Source organism: Pleurodeles waltl, chromosome 6 (genome assembly GCF_031143425.1).
Source record: "Pleurodeles waltl isolate 20211129_DDA chromosome 6, aPleWal1.hap1.20221129, whole genome shotgun sequence".
Lineage (NCBI taxonomy): Eukaryota > Metazoa > Chordata > Amphibia > Caudata > Salamandridae > Pleurodeles > Pleurodeles waltl.
The window spans coordinates 334039065-334056165 of record NC_090445.1 but is presented as its reverse complement, the minus strand read 5'-3'; the positions used below and the strand labels follow the sequence as shown (position 1 = coordinate 334056165).

At 43.5% G+C, this 17101-nt stretch overlaps 1 protein-coding gene across 1 annotated transcript in view; it reads right to left on the bottom strand.

The window, feature by feature from the left end:
• CARMIL3 (capping protein regulator and myosin 1 linker 3) overlaps window positions 1–17101 on the bottom strand; it is a 1220401-nt gene that overhangs the window by 1024647 nt on the left and 178653 nt on the right. The window contains exon 2 of the mRNA XM_069238205.1: window positions 7604–7698. Within this exon, the coding sequence (XP_069094306.1) occupies window positions 7604–7698 (95 nt within the window). The remainder of the gene's footprint in view (window positions 1–7603; window positions 7699–17101) is intronic.

Here is a 17101-nt window from a genome sequence, read left to right as displayed (position 1 = left end):
TACGGTCAATGACTCCAGGTAAGTGGCATTAGAAAAATGCTTGAGGACAGGACAATACAGCACAATTAGCTTAAGAGTCCTGCACAGCTTGTGTCGTACAATTCCCTCTGCAGTCTCTGTGAATTTTGCATAGTTTTTCTCCCTCTAAGATGATCTTGCATCAAGGACATAATAAGAAGGAAAATGTTACTTACCCAGTAAGCATCTGTTTGTGGCATGTAGTGCTGTAGATTCACATGCCCTGCATACTCCTGTCATCTAGTGGTGGGTCAGGAGTGTTACAAGTTGTTTTTCTTCAAAGAAGCATTTTCGAGTCACGGAATCAAGTGACTTCTCCTTCTCGGTGATAGTGCGCATGGGCATCAAGTCCTTTGCTAGATTGTTTTCCGGAAGGAGGATGAGAAAAAGAGAATAGAGGAAGTATAGAGAAAGAGATGTCCATGCAAGTGTATCTACGTAAGTACAAATATATACAAATATAAGGTAAGTGGAACGGCCACAGGCATCTGGGGAGGAGAGAGGGCGCATGTGAATCTACAGCACTACATGCCACAAACAGATGCTTACTGGGTAAGTAACATTTTCCGTTCAATGGTATGTGTTTCTGTAGATACACATGCTCTGCATAGACTGTGAAGCAGCCCCTCCCTGAAAGCGATGGCTAGCCTGTGGGAGTTGCAGTTGTTTGAAAAAGTGTTCTTAGCACTGCCTGTCCTACATTGGCTTGCTGACGTACTAGAACATCTAGACAATAAAGTTTTGTGAATGTATGTAGTGTAGACGAAGTTCCTACTTTGCCAATGACAGCTAAAGGTATGTTTCCTACGAAGGCCATAGTGGCCTCTTTCTTCCTAGTAGAATGTGCTCTAGGAGTAAGAGGTAACTGTCTTTTTGCTTTGCATAGCAAGTCTGTATGCATTTAACTATCCATCTTGCTTTGACGTTTCTATATATTGGACTACCTTTATGAGGTAGAGAAAAAGCTACAAAGAGCTGTTTAGGTCTCCTAAAGTCTTTGATCCTATCAATGTAGTACATGAGCGCTTGTTTGACATCTAGAGTATGGAGAACTCTTTCTGCAACTGAGTCAGGTGGTGGGAAAAATCTGGTGTCTCAATGGATTGATTGATATGGAATTGAGACACTACCTTAGGTAGGAACTTCAGATTTGTATGAAGAACCACCTTGACTATGTATTTGGAAGAAAGGTTCTTCCGACATTAAGGCCTGGAGCTCACTAACATGTGCGAGTGATGTAATAGTGACTAAGATTTGCACTTGCTAGGAAGGAACTGAATAGGGCATGAATGAAGTGGCTCAAAAGGAGGACCTATGAGCCTAGTAAGTGCAGTATTAAGGTTCCAGGATGGTGCCGGAGAAACCCTGGGTGAGGTGACTCTTTTATGGCCTTCCATAAAGGCTTTGATAACTGGGATTTCAAACAAGGAAGTATGCTCTCTGTTCTGTAAATATGCAAATATCGCTGCAAGATGTAGATGAATAGAAGTGTAAGCTAAATTTGCTTTGCATTAATGAAGCAAATAACAAACAATGTCCTGGACAGTAGCCTAATGGGGTTAATTTGTTTTTGTTTGACAGTAGCAAACAAAATGTCTCCATTTTGCTGCATCACATGCTCTAGTTGTAGGTCTACAAGCTTCCCTGAGAATGTCCATACATTCCTTAGGTAATCCTAGGTAACCAAACCCTATGACCTCAGGAGCCATATCGCAAGGTTGAGTGACTTGGAGTTTGGGTGACTGATCCTGTGTGAGAAGATCTGGTCTGTTGGGGAGCTTCTTTTGAGGAACCTGTGAGAGGTCCAGGATTGTAGTGAACCATGGTTAATGTGCCCAAGTGGGAGAAACAAGGATCACAGTGAGTGATGTCTGACTGATTTTCTGAACTAGGAATGGAATGAGAGGGAGAGATGGAAAAGCATAAGCAAATATCCTCAACGAGTTCATCCATAGAGCATTGCCCTTAGATAGAGGGTGTGGCTTCCTGGATGTGAAGCTTGGGCATTTTGAGTATATTGCTGTTGCGAAAAGGTCTATTTGAGGAGTTGCCACTTTTGGAAATATTTTTGAAGAACTTGTGGGTGGAGTTCCCATTTGTGGACTTATTGAGGCAACCTGCTGAGCAGGTCTGCAAAGTCATTGTCTGTTTCTGGGAGATACTTTGCCACTAGGTGAATGTGGTGGTGAAGAGCCCACTTTTCTCTATTGTCTGAACACGTTGTGACAACTGGGATGACATGTTCCCCCTGTTTCTGTAGATAATACATGGCTGTCATTTTGTCTGTTCGGACTAAGACAACTTTGTGCGACAGGTGAGGAAGAAAAGCTTTCAGGGCTAGAAACACTGACTGAAGCTCGAGATAACTGATAAGCATGAACTGGTGACTAAGATCCCAGAGGTCCTGTACTGTGAAGTCTTGAAGGTGAGAACCCCAACCCGTCAGTGATGCATCTGTGGTCAGAATGAGCAGAGGCAAATGGTCCAGAAAAGGCTGCCCTTTCAACAGGTTGGTGGTGTTCCACCTTGGCAGAGAGCGGTAAGTATGGCACCCTAACAAAACTAGATCATGTAGGTGATCTTGTGACTAAGATCACTGATGGACAGACACTGCTGTAGGGGATGCATGTGGAGTCTGGCATGGGGAACAATGGTAATACAGGGCGCCATCATACCTAAGAGGCGCATGATAGTCCTGACTGTGTATTTGTGATTCTCCTGAAATTGGGGGAGAAGAGACTGAGAACTCTGAATACAGGCCAGGTTGGGATATGCTAACCCCAACTATGCATTGAGAATGGCTCCCAGATAGGGCTGTACCTGAAGAGGTTGTAGATGGGATCTGATAAAGATGATTGTGAACCCTAACGTGTTAAGCAGGTTTACTGTGATTTGAGTGTAAGATTGACAAAGCTGTAGTGTGCTGGATTTGATGAGCCAGTCGTCTAGCTAAACAAACGTGTATATTTTGCCTTCTGAGATGTGCAGCCACTACAGCTAAGCACTTTGTGAATACTCTGAGAGCAGGTATGACTCCGAAAGGCAGGACTTTGAACTGATAATGTTTTCCTGTAACTCTTTGATATTTCCAGTGTGCAGGGTGGATAGGGATGTGGAAGTAGGCATCCTTTAAGTCTAGGGCCGTCATAAAGTTGCCTTGCTGAAGAAGGGGAATAACGCCTTGAAGAGTAACCATGTGAAAGTGTTCTGGCAGAATGTAGTGGTTTAATGGTCTGAGATCCAAAATAGGCGTGAGATCCAGGAGTATATTCCTGTTCCCTGATCTTATAATGGAACAGGCTTTATGTTGCCTTCGAGAAGCAGGGACTGTATCTCCTGTTTTAGAAGGGTGAGATGTTTTTGGGATAACGTGGGACAACGAGGGGGAATGTTTAGAGGTGTGGTAGTGAGCTCCAGGCAATAACCATGTTGAATAATGGAAGGGACCCATTGGTCCAATGTTGTTTACCTATTATGTGTGGACATTTTGAAGTCGCCCCTACATGTGTGGTGTGGGGCTGAGGAAGATGTATGTAGTCACTGTTTAGATGTTGAGGAAGAGCCACAGGTGGAAATGTTTCTGCCTCTGCCTCTATAAGATCCTCTGAAGAAAACCTTGAGAATATGAGGTTGAGGGTTGTCTAGTTTGGGAGGTAGATGGTTCTAAGGTTGTCACTTTGTAACCATCTCTAGATGCAGGGTGAATAAAATTGCTTCTATGTGCCTGAGGCTAAAGAGAGCCCATGGCCTTTGCGGTGTCAGTATCTTTTTTGAGCTTCTCAAAAGTGAAGTCCACTTGAAGGCCAAAAAGTTGCTCCTTGTCGAAGGGCATGTTGAGTACTGCTTGCTGTACCTCTGGCTTGAAGTCAGAACATCTAAGCCAGGCACATTTCCTTAACAGTATGCTCGTGTTTATACCGCATGCAGCTGTTTCTGCAGCATCTTGTGCACAGCGTATAGAATTGCTGGAGATTGTTCGTCTTTCAGTAACAATCTGCTGGCCTTGTTTGCGGTGCTCATCTACAAGTTATTGGAGGAGCTCCTCCATCTCATCCCAGTGAGCCCAATCATACCGTGATAATAAGGCCTCCGAATTGGCAATGCACCAAAGGTTTCCTGCTTGTGCAGCAAAACTTTTGCCTGCCGCATCCAGTCTTTTGCTCTCCTTGTCTGGTGGAGGAGAGTCCTCTGTAGCATAGTTGCTGGGTTGCTTTCTTGCAGTGGTGCCCACTATTGAATCTTTGTGGGACTTGAAACCTGAAATATAGTGGATCAGAAGGAGTAAGTTTATACCTTTTGTCCACTCTAGGGGTGATAATTCTAGAGCAGACTGGCTCCTTAAAGGCGTCATCTGCATGACAAATCATGCCAGGTAGCATGAGAAGGAACTGAACATCCCTATGTGTGGTAGTTAACTTGTCAAACTCAAAATGCTGTTCTATCGCAGCTGAACATTATGAAAGGCAGCTGCCCTTGCTATGACCTGCTAGTAACTAGTAGAGTCCTCAGGTGGGGAAAGTCTTGCAGGGTATAAATATGGTTCCGTATTTATCATGGGATCGGGGTCCAATGAATCCCATGGGTCTGGAGCGTGATGTGTTCCACCCAAATATTTCCTTATAAATAAAGGTGAGCCCTGACATCTCCTGCAGTAAGAGAGGCAGGAGAATCAGGAGAGGAAGGTGATGGAGGAGAAGCAGAAAGTGGAGATGGTGAGGAAGGTGAATCAGGAGGAAGTGGAGGAAAGGCTTAGTCAAAGTAGTGGTAGCTTTGTCCTTAAAGACCTTTTTTGGTGGTGGTGAAGTGTCCAAAGCCTCTTGGAAGGATAACTTTCTCTTGAATGTGATGGGTGGAAGCAATAATATGCCCCATACCTTCCTGGATACGGAGGTGGTGCTGTTTAGCGTCCATAGTCTCTAATGTAGTGTCAGTTAGAGATGGCATAGTAGAGGATTGACTTGAGCCCATGTGCTCCGAAGGAGTTGGCTCCTTTATCTTCATCACCAATGGCTTTGGTCTGTAACCCTTTGTTTGTACCGAAGCAGCTGTTGAGGCTATTCAGCTCAGAGCCAAGGTGTTCAGTGCTGAAAGTTTGCTGGAAGTAGTTCCGACCGAGGTGCTGGAGGAAAACAACTTGTAACACTCCGGACCCAACACCAGATGGCAGGAGTATGCAGAGCATGTGTATTTACAGCCACACATGCTGTCAAACATAAATTTCTAGTTGACAGCTTGGGAAAAATAAAAACACCAATGGGAAGGGTAACCCTGAGCTGAAAAACAAACCATCATTTGCCCAATGTAAGAAACCAGGACTTTCTGCAGTGCTCCCCCACTTTTTGCCCCTGTTTATGACTCTGATTGTCTGCCTCTGATTGTGCCCTGGGCTCTGCTAAGCAGACCCAGGGCCATATGCAAATTAGGCATAATTAGAATTGGCATCATAACCTACCTGTAAGTCCCTAGTACATTATAGGGCAGGTATAGAGGCCCAGCAGATTGAATGCACTTAAGCTGAGTGGCCAGCTATTTAAAAGCCAGCCCTGCTTTTAAATTAAATGTATACGTAAATTCGACTTTGGAAGTAAAGGTAATTCCAAAGTATCAGCCTACCTTATTTTTACATATGTCACCCCTAAGGTCTCCCGTAAGTGCCCTAGTTGCAGGGTACCTTGTATCTATAAGCAGGGACATTATAAAAGATGTTTTATATGCCCCGGTGAGGGAAAAACTGACAATTTAATGTTTCTGCACTGAAGAACACTAGCTCCATAGGCTAACATGCAAATAATTTATTAAAGTATAACTATTGCTAGGAATGAGCTAAAAATGTAATTCTCGGACTAATAATTAGAATAAATCCAACAACGTGCCACTGTTAGATTTATTATAATTATCACAGAAAAGAAGTTACAGAACTTGCTTTTCCGATGAGTCACAATCCAGCCTTCCAGCAGCTCTTCTTTGAATGGCCAGCCTCAGCCAGACTGAGTCAAGCTACCTTAATATGGTGGGAAGTGGCCTGCATTGATACAAAAAGGACATCTGGTGGGTTAAGATCTGCAAGCTGCAGAGCAAAAGGCATGAAGGGGGCTGATTAGAGCAACTGGTCTCTAAAGGGGGAATGACAGGACAAAGGCACACACCCACCTCCTGTCACCCCAGCCAGATGGGAGCCCCAATAATATGATTAACAGAGGGGTTGGAAGCAGAGTGTTAAAGAAACTTGACCACACCGGTGGGAGGGCTTAGCCCGATCTTAACCTCCAGGAGAAAGTTTCTCCATTTTGGATTTTTAAAGAACAGTGCTATCTGGAATTGATTTTTGCCAGACATCACAGCAAGTGGTCACCTCAGAGGGTGGCACCATACACCCCACTGGTCAGGGGTGTCCCCTGCTTGCCAGCCCAGGAACACTAAACAAAGAGAGAGAGAGAGAGCTAGCAACTCAGATCCCTGACTGAAACTACAAAGAGAAGAAAGACTGCCCTCCTGGAACCCTGGTCTTCACCCCAAAGGACTGCACTCTGAATAACTGCACTGGCTGCACACTGGGGAGCTACAGAGGGCTGCACCTGCTGCACACTCTGGGATTCACACAAGAGGACACTGCCTGGCTTCTAAAGAAGTCAGAAGTGGACTACCTGTAAGCGACAGGTATAAAGGAGCTATCAAGAGTCACCTGCATCAACTCCTGCCAGAAGAGCCCAGCTAGCAGCGTTCAGTGGACAGTTAGGGATTTGTCCAGATGTATTGTGGGAATTGTAGTCCCAACGTCTGAAGAAGCAACTAAGAGATTCTGGGACTTTGGATTGGTGTTGTGGGCCACTTTCCTGCATCAAGAAGCACTACTGGAAGTAAGTGTAAAAGTGTTACATCGCAGGCCGCTGGAACTCTTGACTTTGTCCTGGTCCAGTAGGACCTTTTTTAACCCTTTGAATGCTATTCGCTACTAAGTTTTACTGTTAATGGTTAAAAAATCATATCTCTAGTTTCCCACATTGGATTTTTGGTCGTTTTGGTGTCATTTTAATCATAAAAATATTTCCTATTTTTATAAATTGGTGTTGGACTCAGGGGCTAGAAGGTCATACCAGGACAGCTGGGTTTGTTGTCTTACTTTTGGCATTTGTACTGTGATTTGTGCACTCAGAACCATCTTTTGGAGTCCTTTTACACTTCAGGATCCTCTGCTTGTCCTGGAAACTTGAATTATTTAACACTGGGGTACATGTTGTCTTTTCTGCCAAGCAGAGTCTGGCCATAGGGGGTGATTTTAACCTTGGCGGACGGCGGAGACCGCCGGTTTACCCTTTCTGACCGCGGCTGAACCGCCGCGGTCAGAATGCCCTCGGGAGCACCGCCAGCCTGTTGGCGGTGCTCCCGTGGTCGGTGACCCTGGCGGTCACCGGCCGCCAGGGTCAGAATGACCCCCATAATGTCCATACTGACAACAGGCTCAGGGAATGCTGAACTGTGCAGGCTGAATCTATTATCCTTGACTCTAAGTTACTTTAGAAAGTAGCATTCCAGAACATAGTCACATAAGATACAATGTATGTGTCTAATGAGCATATTAACTTACCAAAATTCTGTCTTCATACTTTTTGGGTTTTGTTTCCAGTTGCACTCGCTGTTGTAGCTGAATATCCTGCTTGTTCAGAAGTTTCTTTATACTTTCTGAAGGAAAAACAGAAGACTTACTTTATGGTCATATTAAAGACAACACTAAAGTGAACAGTTAATCATATGGTGCCTGCAGGGAGCTACAGAGTTAAATAAAAGAAGCTATAATCCCTGCGCAAGAGCGGAATCCATGGCGTAGCATACTCATTTCAGGATTCATAAGCAGGAATCTTTATCAGAAGAGTCTACTACTGTACATATTGTATTGTATTGTAATCGTATTTATATAGCGCTTACTACCCCTGACGAGGCGTCGAAGCGCTTTTCGATGAGTAGCACGCTACTCCGGAACCCAACAAGAATTAGTGATGGATTAGTATCATTTAATAATGAGTACATACAGCATTAACCTTTCTGTGGTTATAAACAATTGTCCCATGCAGTTAAGTTTTGTTTTTTACCATTGGTGGTTGCAAAAATAAATTCACCACATTAATGAATGTCAAACTTTTATCAATGCTAGCAAACAACGTAAGGACTCTAAAAAACGTGATCACCATGCAATGCAAACATCATCTTGCTACATAGAAACTAAACTATAAATGTCCCCTCATGAACCACCTCGGAGGGGGTGGAAGGCATGGCCTTAAATGTGGACATGGGCAGGGTTATTCCACCAACCTGTCACTATCTAAGCCCTTGCCGGTTCAAGACTGAAACAGGGGAAAAAAAGGTAACCCCCCACTCAGCATTAGCTACTAGTTAACTCAGCTCACTTACAGACCTAACTCAAAATGCAAGACTACTCAATTCAACAGTATCTACACATCATTTATTCTTCACCTTTGTTGGCTTTAACATTAGCAACAAACTGCTTTGCAGTGAGGAAACTTGAGTGCATTCATTAAAAATGTGCATTATTAACAATGGGCAGAATAGTAATCAACATTCAAAATTATACGTGGACATTGATATGATGCTAATGCTTTTGAAACAAATTTGATATGGCCTGTTAGAGATAATTTTCTTGGCTCACTCAAAGTAGGCCTCAGCTAGGCCTCAACGTCATTTTGTTCCAATTGGATGTCACATTCACTGTTTATAGTTTCTGGCGCACATAGTCAAGCAAACCATGTTTGTTTATTCCTGAACAACACAGTTTTTTTAAGAAGACTCTCTATCATGGCCTTACTGAGTTTAAAAAAAATGTCAAGTTCCGCTTGCACGTGGTATTGCATTAATTCACAATGGTTTACTGCTGTTCTGATATCTTCATATTACGTAAGGTCAGTGCTCTGACTCAATACTCTTGTAGTTGGTTAGTACTTAGATGGTAGGGCTGTATGACGATTTTAAAGTCTGTATTTTGATTTGATGAAAATGTATTTCTTTGCTCAGACCACAGTGATTCTGCAGTTTTTATACTATTCTACGAGGAAATTTCCTACATAAGTCCTTGATTTTGGAGGTGAGCCAGAGGATCTTTGGTTTTTATTAGGGATGTAGTCTGATCGATTTTTTACTGTTTTTTCTGCATTCTGGGGCATAGTAAATGATCTAGAGTTTGGCAGATGGGGTTACTCTGTCACAAATCTCACGGATATCCCGTCTGCCATATAATGATTCCATAATATCCTATAGAAATCGTAATGAGGCGGACAGGATATCCATCACGTTTGTGACGGAGTAACCCATGCGCCAAACTCTAAATCAGGCCCTTAGTCTATTTTTGACTTTGTCTATTATTCTGTATTGCCCTGTTACTGAGAGCCTTCACAGCATTGACTTTATACATTTAAGTGAGATTTATAGCATCTGCATCTACTAATTCCGTATTGTATCTTTCAAATTTCTCAAATTAATCTTGCAAAATTTCTAATTTCACCCTAGAAATCACTTATTGAGTTGGTCCTATATTTGTTGACTCTATATTTGATATTCTAATTTTGTACCTTATCTTGGGACAGATTGCTTCATGAAATTGAGGTTAACAAGTCCCATTCTATCCGACCAAGTGTGTGTGTTTTTGGGCTGTATGATTTTTTGGGTTCAGTGTGCCCACAGCAACTACTACACTGGTGAACCTGTGTGCTTCCTCGCCATGTTTTGAGTGGAATCAGACCAAACTCTGAATCCCTGTATTCTCCAGTTCCTTGTGTGAGACACTCTTCTTCTGACCTCCATTGTTATGTCCAGAAACAATAAGATGATCTTGTCTTTGTACAATGTATTTCTTTGCATTGTCCATTCTTAAAATGTTGCTCCAGGCATTCCCACTTTTAGCATGAACAACATTGTTGTAAAATAACCTGAGGGGAACATCTCGACTGTGAGATGGAAGCCAGTTTCTCCTTTCACAAGTTCAGCCTGCCCATTTGCTTCACAATTCATCAGCAAGCTGAAAAAGCTTTCAAGTTCAGCCTTTGGGTCTGTCCAGTATACTTCCACATCACCCCCAAAGCTTTGATGTTGGTCACCCATTCCACCTTTTCTAGGGTCACCAATCCTTTTTCATGTCTGAAGATGGACTTCACTGCACATGCTAGAAATTTCTTATGACACTTCTGATAGGACACAGCCCAATCTACAGACTTTTCTCCATTTTCTACACCCTGCAGCTTCGACATCATGGATTTCAGGCACAATACTTTTGACTGCAATGTCAAAATGTGGCATTCAAGGAAACAAACCTGTATTTTATACTGCCTGGTGTCTTATAGAGACTATCCAGAGAAGTCATTTTACGTTTCTGAAGGATCTTGAGGGCCTTACCTCCCTTCAACAGAACAGACACTTATAGAGTTGTTTCCTTCTTCAAGCTCAAATAAGTCCTTTTTCACTTGGCTGAAGGAAATCCTTCTTAACAAAATGCTGCTTTGTTTTTTTCTCACCATTACAGGAGGACTTTCTCTCACTTCTATTAGCCCCTCATACCTCTTCAGAGAGCACCACCAGGAAGGGAGTGGAGTCTCTCATTATAGGACTGGCATGGCTATGCTGTGGCTTAGTAGGACGCAGGGCAACCCATGTTGCACTGCCTCTACTGAAGGGGTTTCTGGATATATCCTTATGTAATTGGAAGCTAGAACCCTTCACAACTGCTCTACTGGGTCCAGCTGTGCATCCACCTAATTGTTTTGCTACACCCTTCCAGTTCAAAGTGGAATGAGACACAAACAGAAATAAAATATCACATTGAGCTCAGGGTGTAACTTAATAACCACCCAGGCAATTCTCACCTTTTAGTTCACCATGGGAGCATTGACAAAAAGGAATCAATATCCAGAGAACCAGCTTCTCTGCAAGATCTGCTTCAATCTTCATTTTGAGAGATCACACAAACAAATGCAGAAGGCTACATGGACTCAAAGAGATGCAGTCTCTCAGAGTGTGCCTGACCCCCTCTCCGTACAAGTTATTTTTATAAAACCCCTGAGTAGCCATTTGGTTGACGGACAGCAGGTTTTTCTCTCCATTTTGGCAATTAACTACTATCGAGGGATTACGAACATCACTGTCTGATTAGCCAGAACTGTCTTCTGATCAGCCACTAGTGGTCTTCAATCACACATAAAACGTTCAGCAGAAGCCAGATTATCCTTGTAAGTGCCGGTGGATGCTATAATTGCAACAACAAAGGCCTCCCCATAAGAAGAAGATCCATTTTTGATGTGACAATACTAGGTGAGTCAAAAGGGGCAGTCTCGTACACTATTATGAAGGCTGTCAGGTTGGTCGGTCACTCACTCATTGAGAAAGTGTGAAGTTGCACCAGTCATTTTAGGCCTCCCCTACTGCTAAAAAACTTAAAACACGTTAAGGGTCTTACCTCCTCTTCTCTACAGGCAAACAGTCACACCTCAGACCTACCTAAACAGTAGACCTATAGATGACATCTGATACAGACTGCAACAGAAGAATGAGCCACCTCGATCTCGAATTCTAAACCTTTATTCTTTGCAGAAATTGGACGAATCTTCTAAGGACTCGAGACCGCCTATCACAGAGGAAAAAAACAATGACAGCTGCAAAAGACTTCCAATCCTAAGTTACACCGAAGACACATTTGCAGAACTCAGCTTTGTAAAAGTATGTGGTAATAATGACAACCTCACTGCAAAAGAGTGGACCACATGCACCCATGTAATTTAAACCTTTTCTTGCATGTCTGGACCAATCCTAGCCTGAACAGTGGACAGCTAAGGACTCCGGGTTACCACTTAATGCTGCAGTGTCTGGGCAGAACGTCCACTATAATAGAGATTGTACTTGGTTTTCTTCTGAATACAATGTAATATGTAAGCACCCTTGTCCAGATTGTCCAGATATTTTCTAATAAAATATGGTACACTGTTCCGAAATGAAGAAAAGAGGAAAGAGAAAGAGTCCTGATAATCAGGAGCAATAGTCCTCACACACTGTATTTGGTGTCATGCTTCATCATCGGACAGCTCCTCGTCAGACCGGCGCTGCAATGTCTGACGGGCACCCCCCGAGGGGGGGGCTCTTTGCCGGAGATCTTTTTCAATATACTCGATGATGCCGCAGCCTCTCTAGGTGTGTCTTGTGTGCAAGAGATAGGCTTGGGCAGACCTAAAAAAGGTAAGAGGACATTAAATGTGGAACTAATCATCTAAATTGAAATATGGTGGCCCATACAAAAGGAGGATAAAATGCTTCAAAGGACAATGATGGTCTGCCTTCCAGAGAGAACACAAATGAGAGATGTTTATCTCTTATACAGGATAAGACAGAGACTCCGCACAATCAACAAAGTGGCAGCATTGTGATGTCTCCTGGAACAGAGATGTAGGCGGCTGGCCTGGTTTGTAGTGGGTACCTTGGGTACTTACAACTTATACCAGGTCCAGTTATCCCTTATTAGTGAAATGTAGTAGTGTTCTAGCAGTTTAGGCTGATAGAGGCAGCTGTAGCAGAACAGCTTAGGCTGAACTAGGAGACATGCAAAGCTCATGCAATGCCACTATAGTTACACAGTACTTATACACAAGTAAAGCCAATACTCGGGGTTACCAAAAATAAAGGTAGTTTATTTGGGTGACACAAGGCCAAAAATATCTTAGAGGTAATACTCCTTCTGGAGGTAAGTATTATACACAATATATACACTAGACACCAAAATAAGGTAAGTAATTAGACACAGGATAGTGCAAACAGTAGGAAATGATATAGAATGCAATAGGAGAAAATAGGTCTAGGGGCAACACAAATCATATACTAAGAAAGTGGAATGCGAATCACAAATTCCTCCCTAGACAAGTGTAGTGTGTAGAGAATCGCTGGGAGAGTAAGAAAACTACAAAGGTGAGTAAAATACCCCACCTCAGAGCCCAGGACAGTATGAGTAAAGTACTACAAGTTTCCCTAGGACACACTACAAGTCACAATTAGAGTTATTGTAAAAACCAAGCTAGACTGCAAACAACAACTGATGGATTACTGGACCTGAAGACCTACAAAGAGAGGAGACCAAGTCCAGAAGTCGGAGAATGTTCCAGGAAAGAACCGGTCGTCGTTTTAGAAGGTGCCTGCAGGAGACGGGAAGTGACTTTGTCACTCCACAGGAGATTTCTTCAGTCCTTCTGGTGCAGAGTGAAGACAGGGAGTCCCCAGAGCGTGCACACCGTGGAAACTGTTGCAGTTGCTGGCTGGAGCTGAAGCTGCAGAGGAAAAGTAGCCCTTCTGGATACTTTGTTGCTGTTACAGCTGTTCCTGGAGCAGTCTGCGGTCGATCCGAGGTCAGAGGATGAAGCAGTGGTTGCAGAGGATTCCTGATGGAAACTTGCAAGCAGAATCTGAAGAGGAACCCACAGTAGAGACCCTAAATAGCCGTGAGAGGGGGATTGGCTACCTTATCAGGTATGGCCCTATCAGGAGGGGTCTCTGATGTCACCTGCTGGCACTGGCCACTCAGAGGCCTCCAGAGTGTCCCCACACCTTGGAAAACAAGATGGCTGAAGTCTGCGACACACTGGAGGAGCTCTGGGCACCACCCCTCGGGTGGTGATTGACAGGGTAGTGGTCACTCCCCTTTCCTTTATCCAGTTTTGCGCCAGAGCAGGGACTGGGGGTCCTTGAACCGGTGTAGACTGGTTTATGCATGGAGGGCACCATCTGTGCCCTTCAAAGCATTTCCAGAGGCTCTGGGAGGCTACCCCTCCCAAGCTTATAACACCTATTTCCAAAGGGAGAGGATGTAACACCCTCCCCCCAAAGGAAATGCTTTGTTCTGCCTTCCTGGAACTGAGCTGCTCAGACCCCAGGAGGGCAGAACCCTGTTTGTGAGGTGGCAGCAGCTGTAGCTGCAGTGCAAGCCTCAGAGAGCTGGTTTGGCAGTACTGGGGATCCATAGTGGAGCCCCCAGGATGCATGGAATTGGCTCCACAACACCAGATTTGGAATGGGGGACAATTCCATGATCTTAGACACCTTAGATGGCCATATTCAGGGATACCATTGTGAAGCTACATAGAGGTATTGACCTATATGTAGTGCACATGTGTAATGGAGTCCCCACACTCGCAAAGTCCGGGGAATTGGCCCTGGACTGTGTGGGGGTGCCTTTGCTAGTGCAAGGGTGCCCTCACACTTAGTAACTTGCATCTAGCCTTCAGTAAATGAAGGTTAGACATATAGGTGACTTATAAGTTACTTAAGTGCAGTAAAAATGGCTGTGAAATAGTGTGTGCACTATTTCACGCAGGCTGCAGTGGTAGTTCTGTGAAAAGATTTGTATGAACTCCTTATGAGTAGCAAAAGAAATGCTGCAGCCCATAAGGATCTCAAGGAACCCCAATGCCCTGGGTACCTAGGTACCATATACTAGGTACTTATAAGGGGGGGTTCAGTGTGCCAATTGGAATTGGTAAATGAAGTCACTTGCCTAGAATGACAAATTTAGAAGCAGAGAGAGCATAAGCACTGAGGTTCTGGTTAGCAGAGCCTCAGTGACAATGCTAAGCACTTACTGAGAGCACACACATTAGGCCACAAACTATGAGCAGTGGGGTCCTGACCTGCAGGCTCCCAGTGAGACAGGCAAAATACACTGACATATAGGGTTTTCACTATGAGCATTGGGGTCCTGGCTAGCAGGATCCCAGTGACACAGTAAAAACACACTGACATACACTCACAAACAGGCCAAAAGTGGGGGTAACCATGCTAGAAAAGAGGCTACCTTCTCACAAGAGGTACAAGTAAGTGGAACTCAATAAAATAGTGATTCACCATATAAATACACCAGTGTGTTAGAATGTACTGTACCGGTGAGACAGTGTTCTAAATCGTGACCCAAAATGAATGAAACAGAAAGGTATAGAGTGAGCAAAATTATCAGCTGCAGTGCAATATTTGCATGACATCACCCAAAAATTTTACAGAAGGAACCATGCAGGTAAAGGTGATTGGAAGGAATCGAAGATGGGTGTATGAGGATCCACAAAGAATTAAAGGTGTTAAGAAGGTACAACGTAAAAATAGACCTTACTTCCGGTCAGAGTCAAACAACAATGAAACAAGCATTTTCAATGCAACAGGTCTCGCATTTGTTCGAGTTAGAGCTATTAGCGTTGTAAAGCAAAAAAAACGCAGTGCGATCGCGCTATGTAAAATGCAGCGCGATCGCGCTGCGTGGAAAATAAACAGATAAAGTAGTCCGGACTCCAGGCTGAAAACATCGAGCCTCGTATGTTTTTGGTACTTTACCAGTGCTGTGTAGGTGGGCTAAATACCAGACAAGGCATGACGTATGCATGCCTTTCACAAATGAAAGCAAGTGGATTTTAAAAGGCAAGCCCACGAACCAATGTAAGTGACTGACGTGGCATGGGCATGGTTACAGAGAAATAACAGAATGGACGGAGCACTTCGTGCTCGCCCATAAAAAGAGAACTGAATGCCCCAGGTTTGATCTGGGAAAAGAGATTATCGAACAATATTCCTGCCATTCCAGAGGCCACAGCATGGATCAAACAAGTATTGGCAAAGCAACAGATCTGGCGTTTGGCTGCCAGCATTTTGGCTTTATCAATACTTATCTTGTTTAATTATTGTTTTTGCTAAACTTTATTTTATAGCTGGCATGCCCTCATCAATCTAAAAGAAAATCCCTGGCTAAATCAAAATTATAGTTTTAGTCTCAAAAGATTGACATGCCATAGTAGCCCCTGGCAATTAAAGGAATTACTTTATGAGTGGATGTTCTAGTGAGAGGGAAGAATGCCTTAATTCACAGTCAAGTTCGCCAATGGCTGTAGTGGGCTGACCCACCACCCCATGCTGAACGATGTAATGGGCTGAAGTGAAATGTGAAAGGCACGATAACAGAGAAAAGCCATAGCTTCACGGGATGCATGTTACAGAGGTTGGGTTTGTGAGTCAGTAGACAGGCTTAGGGCTTTCCATGAAACCTGTCACCATTGCGGAAGTTCCTGCTGTTAATTGCAAGATTGGTACGTTGCTGGAAGAACTTACCACATCAAATAAATATGCAATCAATGAGTTCATAAACGGCTGTTCGTGAAGTGAAAGCCATAGCTGTGGCAAACAAGGTCCAGATTACAGGGAGGTGTGTCAAAGTGATGAGGGTAAAAAGAGGAATATGGCCCACAAATAGTCAAGAAAAGCATTAGTAGGGAACAAAACAAACACAGCGTTCTAGATGCTTGGCAAGGACAACGACTGAATGTAAAAGAGAGGGCCGTGAAATGCTATTAGAGCCTCCTTTGTATAGTAAGAAATGCCTTGAAGTGAAGGTACTGCACACTTACCCGCAGAAATAAGGGCCTTGCAGCATGTGTGTTTAAGAACAGAAAAGGCAGGAGTGTCAGTTCTTTTGTAGACTGTGATGGACGTAAGCATTAAAAGAAAGGGGATAAATAGAAGGAAAATAAAATACAGGACACAGGGGAGATTTGGGGCAAGATTACTGGTACGCTACCAAAGTCGAGATCTCTCCACTCCAGTGAGGCCGAAAAAGCATGCAGTGCGATTAGGCAAAAACGCACCAATTAAGGCATTGTTATATATATTGGGTTTTACACTAATACACTTAGTTACGCCATGCCAACATTTCTATTAAATGCATTGAGTGGTTCGGAAAAATGAAAGAGACCCTTGGAGTTAGTTTGGATTGCACAAGGAAAATCGAGGATGAATATAGACCCCAAAAGAGGGTAACCCCTGAATTATTAATTGGGGCACTATGGGTTGAATGCAACAGATAAGGGTACAAAAAAGTCAAAGGCAAAAAATGCAAACAAGAAATATAACCTTTGCACTGACGCAGGAGGTGTAAGAGGAGCTAAGAAGATTGTCAAGAAGCTGGTTTAACAGAACTGTCGCATATTTGTGGTTTGCTTGTTTGTGGTTGTCAAAAAGGCCTATAACAAAAACAAAATGTATATGAGCGAAAGATAATTGAATTATAACATAT